The 7500-nt window shown below is 34.8% G+C and overlaps 1 protein-coding gene across 1 annotated transcript in view; it reads left to right on the forward strand.

The window, feature by feature from the left end:
* Nucleotides 1–7500, forward strand: part of LOC125041902 (probable acyl-CoA dehydrogenase 6) — an 11011-nt gene that overhangs the window by 2355 nt on the left and 1156 nt on the right. Inside the window, exons 2-8 of the mRNA XM_047637289.1 lie at nucleotides 778–898; nucleotides 1201–1330; nucleotides 2300–2574; nucleotides 3022–3161; nucleotides 3641–3836; nucleotides 4263–4390; nucleotides 7352–7500. The exon at nucleotides 7352–7500 is cut by the window's right edge and continues 1156 nt beyond it. Coding sequence (XP_047493245.1) covers nucleotides 778–898; nucleotides 1201–1330; nucleotides 2300–2574; nucleotides 3022–3161; nucleotides 3641–3836; nucleotides 4263–4390; nucleotides 7352–7480 — 1119 coding nt within the window. The 3' untranslated portion in view covers nucleotides 7481–7500. The remainder of the gene's footprint in view (nucleotides 1–777; nucleotides 899–1200; nucleotides 1331–2299; nucleotides 2575–3021; nucleotides 3162–3640; nucleotides 3837–4262; nucleotides 4391–7351) is intronic.

The raw sequence follows: 7500 nt of genomic DNA on the forward strand, positions 1-7500 counted from the left end.
AATCCCCAATGACCAGTCCACTTATATCTCTTGAAGGAACTTTGTTGTCTTTTAGTGGAATGTCATTTTGCATATAGACATGATAAGATATTTGGATAGATGATAGGCAACACTAATATTTTACAAAATCCAGGGTTTTTAAAGTGTAGCAACCTAAAGTTTCAGAAAATTTGCAATTTTAGATAATTTTCCTTTGCTCATGGTGTTTTGTAGTATTTTCTTTAAAATTTCTCTCATGTTTAGAGCTCTTTCCTTTTGGGGGTGATATCTAAAATAATAAGATATACTTTAACAGTATGAAGTTACCTTGAGGCAAAAGACAATGCTGAATAATTTTTTGTCATTCAAAGAGGAGTTTACGTTAGACTACATATTTGATTTTATGATTTGCATTGTGCCGATTGATAACATTATTATTCATATATCTATACTTTACAGGTTCTTAGTGTAAAATTAAGCATTCACACATATTTGCTTTGAAAAACAAACAAAAACATATTGCTTTGTTGATACCCCTCCTAATAAAATAACATATAATTTTCAAATGAAATGCAGAGCTATAACAAAGAAAAATAATATATTTCAAAATCAGACTGTAAAACCAAAATTTCACTTTATTAGTTTTACTGTCAGATGCATGGAGTAGAAATTGAAACATCAGTGTTTCTCTTAGTTTTGTGATTGTGTTTCATTTCCTCTTTGTGTGCATATTGCTGCGTATATGATCTCTGATTATGCGGTGTATTCAAACTCTTACTTTTCTTTCCCAATGTGCAGTTGATTGACACAGAAATCAACCCACATGTTGACAGGTGGGAGGCTGAAGGACAGTTTCCAGCCCATAAGGTCTTCAAGAAGCTCGGACAGGCAGGTTTCCTTGGTGTCACAAAGCCTGAAGGTTAGTTTCTACTAAGAGTTCTCCCTTTTGGATTAAAAGTTTGCCTCTTCTCTCCTGTAGCTCTAATTAGTGTACGTCTTCATGTATGCATAGCTTTAATTTTTAACACTGAAAATGGAATATTCTTATATGAGTAAATATTTTAAGAAGTACTGCAGTTGTAATCATTATTGTGAAAGGGTATTGAAGTTCACAATTATTTATATATTTCTCTTTTTCTTACATGTACATTCAAAGCCTACAACTATGACATGCAATTCAATATTAAGTTTTTAAGTATCTAATCCATTGATAAATTACAGAATATGGAGGACTTGGCTTGGACTACACATACAGTGTTGCCATGGGGGAGGCTCTTGGCAATGTCACCTGCGGTGCAATCCCAATGGCTGTTGCTGTGCAGACTGACATGGCAACACCTGCACTTGCCAGGTATTTTATTATTAGTACCAGTATCATTATTTAGCATTATTTTTAAAATTATTTTGGTTGTGTTGTTTTAAATGTAAAGTATGTCAAGGTATTATATGGTATGTTTTTGAATTTCTGTAAAAGTTTAGATATTCTTGTAGAAAGTATTAGTTATGGAATGGTTGATTACTAGTTACCTATTAAGAATTTTTGAAATTACTTCTATGATGAAGTTACATGTCCTGTGAAATAAAAACATGAAAAATGTTTGTGGATAACCTATTGAATATCTAAAGTTTTATTAATACCTATATGTTGTTTTATATTTGTTATTTATAAGAAAAATTAACCCAATACCGCCGGGGAAAATAATAAAAAATTAGGAAAATGCTGTGCTCATTTTCTATATTTTTTGTCAAATATCTCTGCACATAGATGGCTCTGCTAGTGCTTAGCCACAGTTAGTCAATTAGTAGACCTTGTGACCTTACCTGATTTGAATTGGTGGGGAAAAGGTTTTTTTTATTAGTGCTATGAATATCAATGGTGTTATTTATATTATAAATCTTATAATTACTATAATGTTATAAACTCACAGTGGGCATAGCACGTACATGCACGTCATGCCCATCGGCATTGGGTTAATACATTAATAAGGAAAAGGAAAAAATTTGCTTTTGAGAAGAATGTGATATGTTAGTGTTTGAAGTTATCTCTCAGTAATAATATAAAACAAAGATACAATTCAGCGTTATAATTTAAACTTTCAAATGCATCAGTTGAGATTAAAGGTAATTCATATATTTAAAAATTAGTGATAGGGCTCTTCTGCAGAAGTATAAAATAAGGTTTTATGTAAAGAAAAGCAAATTGGTATCAGAGAGGGAAGGACAAATATTTGCCAGTTTTATTGAAAAACTATTTAGCATTTAAAGTTGATACAGCACTGTTTACAAAAGCAAAAGACCAAGAGACATCCTTGACCCACAGGTTTGGAAGTGACTATGTCAAAGAGCAGTTCCTAGCTCCAAGCATATCAGGAGACTTGGTCTCATGTCTTGGGGTAAGTGAACCCTCTGGTGGATCAGATGTAGCCAGCTTAAAGACAACGGCCAGGCGAGAAGGGGACGACTTCATCATCAATGGCCAAAAGATGTGGATAACGAACGCTTTCCAGGCTGACTGGATGTGCCTTCTGGCCAACACCTCACAGGGGGCTCCACACAAGAACAAGTCCCTGATCTGCGTGCCCATGGATACTCCAGGTTGATAGATGGATGGGTCTCTGGGCCAGTGCATTTCTGTGGGTATATGGGTAATGGAGATATGCTTGTGTAATGGAAAAGTGAGAGCAGGAGATGAAGAATGAGTGTGTGAAAAAAAGAGATATTCATGGTATTCTGCACCTGGATACTGGTCACTTTATATATGGATTTATATTGCATATACATTTTCTCTATATGTTTAGTTTCTGTTGATAAAGAGTAGGTAGTCATCCCTTTTTAGAAAAAAAAAAAAAAATTAAGTAGACTATGGAAAAAATCATGACTATATTTTCTTAAATTTAGAATTCATGAGACTTTCTTAGGTACAGATACCTTTGCAAGACTCTTTTGTATATTTTTTTAGATTATAACACTTTACAGTCTTAAGCAAGTAAAACCTTGAAAATCAGTTATTGATTAAGAAAATAAAAGAATTATTTTTGGCAGGAATACATCTAAACAAGAGGATTGACAAAATGGGAATGCGTTCTTCGGATACAGCACAGATTTTCTTTGAGGATGTGAGAGTTCCTGCAAAGAACATCATTGGCCAAGAAGGAATGGGTTTCACGTATCAGATGTTGCAGGTCAGATATGGGAACTGTTATTGATTTAATTTTGAGTATGTATTAGAAGGTTGAGGCATTGTTTAAATGGTTTGTTTATGTTTATAATTATTCATATTGCTATATATTTAATTTATTTAGTTTTTTTAACAAATTTATTATATTTTATTGACTGATTGTTTATTTGGTTAAAATTAATTTGGAAAATGTTTTTCCAAATTACAAGTAATTTGTACGGTGTGGTGTTGTAACCAAAAGAGCATGATAGAAATTTGAGGATAAAGATAGAAAAGCAGGTATTAGAAATGATGTTTAAATGTCTTTCTTTTTTTCTATTTTTTTCTGTTTTACTGGAATTACCTTATTTGTTAAATTACATTTATAAAGTTCCTGATCCAACAGCAGATCTTGTGATTGAAAGTTAAAATCCCATTCAGTCTAGTCTTTCAACAGTGTATGCTTTTAGGGAAGAGAAATTTATACCTTTTTGCTCTCCCCAGTTTCAAGAGGAACGTCTGGCTGCAGCTGCCTTGACTCTGGCCCCCTTGGAGATCTGTATCCGGGAAACCATCAAGTACACAAAGGATAGGATGGCCTTTGGTCAGCCTCTCCTCAACAACCAGTACATCCACTTCCGCCTGGCTGAACTTGAGACAGAAGTTGAGTGTCTTAGGTCCTTGCTGTATAGGGCAACAGGTGGGTTTAATTTTGTGTTGGTGTTTTCATTTTTGTGATCTATTAGGTATTTGTGGTGTGTCTGTACTTAGGTGATATGTATTTTAAAATATTAAGATCTTTTGCTTCAGCTTAGAATTAATTGAATATTTTTAGGGTTGTTTCACATTTCCTATTAACTTCTGAATAATAGAAATAATAGCAGTTTTTCAGTATAGCTTCACATACACCACATTTTGGGGTACCTGGAATTAATGCAAAATTTAATTGTGAATTTGCAGTCTTAGTAAAAAAGAAATGAATAACAGTGAAAACTTTTAAGTGTTGCTTCATATGCCTTTAGCATTACTAGAGAATAGGAAATAAGAGTGAATTTTAGGATAACTTTACATTCATGGAATGAATGAGAGATTTCAGTGTATCTTGATGTACACCTCACATTTTCAGAACTCTATGTTGGTGGTGAAGATGTTACCAAGTTGGCATCCATGTGTAAACTGAAGAGTGGTCGACTAGTGAGGGAAATTTCTGACTCGTGTCTGCAGTTCTGGGGAGGCATGGGATTCACAAATGAGGTTGGTGGTCATGCATTGGAAGTGTACCAGGGTTAATTTTGGAAAGAGAAATTACCTATTCTTTTCTTACAATCTATTAATTTTACTGCCTCTTACATGAATCATATTTTTTGTAGATAGTAGTGGTTGCAGTAAATGTATGAGGCTTTATTAAAATATGAGACTTTTTTTTGGTGCCAGTGAGCCTAATGAAAGAATGAAAGTGTTTTATTAGCTGTGGTATGCAGAAAATATGAAGGTCTAGTTTGATGCTGCTACATCCTCCTGTTGGAGATCTGACAATGATTTAATATTTTAAGTGTGCAGTGTTTCAGTTGGTAACAGACAAGAAAGCTAATAATAGTAGATAATGGCAAAGCTCCCCTCCCAAGTAATTCCAAGCAATATGTCATATATAAAAAAGTAAAAGTATTATGTGAGAAATAATCTGGACTAGCATCAGGCTAGTAAATGGAGTTATGTTTGTTTTGATGAAAGGTTCCCTAAAAATGTCCTGGAAGTTATGCCCTAGAATCTTCTCTGCATTTGAATAATAAAATCTGTTCCCTGTTATCTCACTAAGTTTTGACTGCACATTTTGTGCTTGTTGACATCCATGAATAGGAATTACCAAATTTTAGAAATGTAAATGACTATAATGGAGAAATGTGATATTTTTAGATTTTTCTTTCTTTTGTTTTCATTCCCCCCCAAAAAAATAAAGTATATGGAGGTGAAATTTGTAGACCATAGGGTCTTATTCAAGTAAATGTTGGACAATATGTATTTGGAGGTAGTGGCAGAGTTGGGTAATAAGAGCTATATGAAATGATAGAACGATACAAACGAAGACAAAGTTCTTCTATGGCAATATGTGTACAAATGCTTCCCAAGGGTGCTATATGTAAAAGAACAGAGAAGATTGCCCAATTTTGGCCAAGTCGCCCATCTTGTTTACATAGCGAGGATGAATTTTACACGGACTGCATAACTCATTACTGCAATATGCAAAGTAGTTCATGTATTATTACACGATTGCTAAAAGGATATTTTGGAAATTATCAGTGTCTGCTTTTCCATACTTAAGCTTTTAACATGTCCTCTTAATATTATTATACTTCCTTTGCAGGTTTTAAGATTTATTTATACAGTTCTGTACAATAATCTAATGCGCATGTGAGTTTTCACGACTGGGTCTTTTGACAGCACTGGGAGTCTCCATTCCCTGATTCTGGGTTATGTCTATTTTGGGTTCTTCTAAAGACTGTACAGTGGCAATGGAGAAGGAATATACATTAGTAAGCATCCTAGTTTGATATCTGAGCTCATTAAGTGTCCCAAATATCGAAAAGGGCGATTCAAAAGATTGACGTTCTCACTGTATAAAGGTATGTGGTTTTCACCGATTCAACCATTACGATTATTTAACCCAATGCCGATGGGCATGATGTGTACGTATGTGCTATACCCACTGTGGGAACTTGTTTGATTGTTTTTACACATAGATGGCTACACTTGTACTAAGTCACCAATGAGCCAGTTACGAGTACCGCCTGTCACACCCGTTTATCCTTTTTTTTATTTACAAAAATATTTTGCCTTATATTATTTTGCTGTTACTAATGTTTATAACATTATAGTAATCATAATGTTTATAATGAAGATAACACCATCGATATTCATAGCACTAGTAAAAAATAAATTTTTCCATATAGTGTAAAAGGAACGCTACACCATGGTAGAACCCCCTGGCTAGGGAATACATACCACAGTATTAGGTTAGGTTTGATGTTGGGTTAGGACATTTTGTCTAATAACCCTGAGGGCTTTTAGTGGTGTTATGGCTGTAGATTTTATCGAAAAATTGGTTTTATGCCAATAGAGTTTCTTGAAAGTTGGCGCATCGATCTGTAGGCTATCAAAGATGGCGAGTGTGTCCGTAACATGTTTTACCTCATAATTTCCTCGATATACTCCATGGCCACCCCTGCTATTGGGACTATCAACTCAAGATTGTCGACGGATGATTCATTTACACAAGGAACAACACCTAGAATTGTTGAAAGCAATGGATTTCATGCAGAAACATATCAAAATTGTTTCAAAAGTAACCCACTACCCTCTTATACATATTAGAAATATTGATTGATGATGGAAAGATCCTAGCAACTGTTTATCTATTAACTCATTGGATGCTGGTACCTCACTCCCAGAACATGACCCAAAATGTGGGTATTAAGTTTACTTGAGTGGTGACTCTCCCAGGTGTGTTGCTTGTAGGCCTAACTCCTACGAATACTCGTGTAAGGTGTTAAGACTCCCTACCTTCCCTTTAAAATATTATCTCTTTTCCTGCACAAGCATTTTGTGCCTTTTTACCATTTTTCAAAGTCTATATTTGATTTGCTGTTTCAAGATGGTAATTGGCTATTTCCCCTGCACAAACTCCATATAATCTCTCTAGGTAATCTAGAACTAAGTATTTTTAATTTACTGTAACAACCTGTGTAACTGGTCATAGCAGGCAGGTAAAGGATCCTGAACATAGAATGTCCATCCTGGAGCCTGGCTCATGGATGGCTCAAGTCACCCTTATTTACAAGTGGAGATAATGCTAGAACCCCTTCCTACGTGCTCACTGAGTTTAAACTTACTCCAAGAGCTTTGTGCACTCATGATGAGGAGTTCTTTTCACCCCAGCCACTAATTGAATTTTTCATGACAGCATAGTCTAGTTTTTGAGATAAGCACGTTTGTATTTTTTTTTTTAGCATTTGCAAACTGAAATTGTCATAAAACCTCATAAACAAAGTATGTGCATGATATTATATACTGAAGTTTCTGGTTATGCTGTCAGTGTTCTTTGTGAAAATTACAATAGTACCTTCCTGTACTTTACACATTGGTATTCTTATTTACAAAAGCCTGGTGGATTTTACAACTACCAGAAATTCATGATACTAATCACTCCCTCATCTGCAGGTTCTAGTGAGTCGTTTCTACCGGGACCTTAGGCTTGTGTCCATTGGAGGAGGGGCGGATGAAGTGATGCTGAGTATCATCTGCAAGTATATGGGCATCTTGCCACAAACACCAAAAAAGAAAAAGTAAAGACAGCACTGGAGGACATG

The sequence above is a fragment of the Penaeus chinensis genome, chromosome 31, assembly GCF_019202785.1.
Source record: "Penaeus chinensis breed Huanghai No. 1 chromosome 31, ASM1920278v2, whole genome shotgun sequence".
NCBI lineage: Eukaryota > Metazoa > Arthropoda > Malacostraca > Decapoda > Penaeidae > Penaeus > Penaeus chinensis.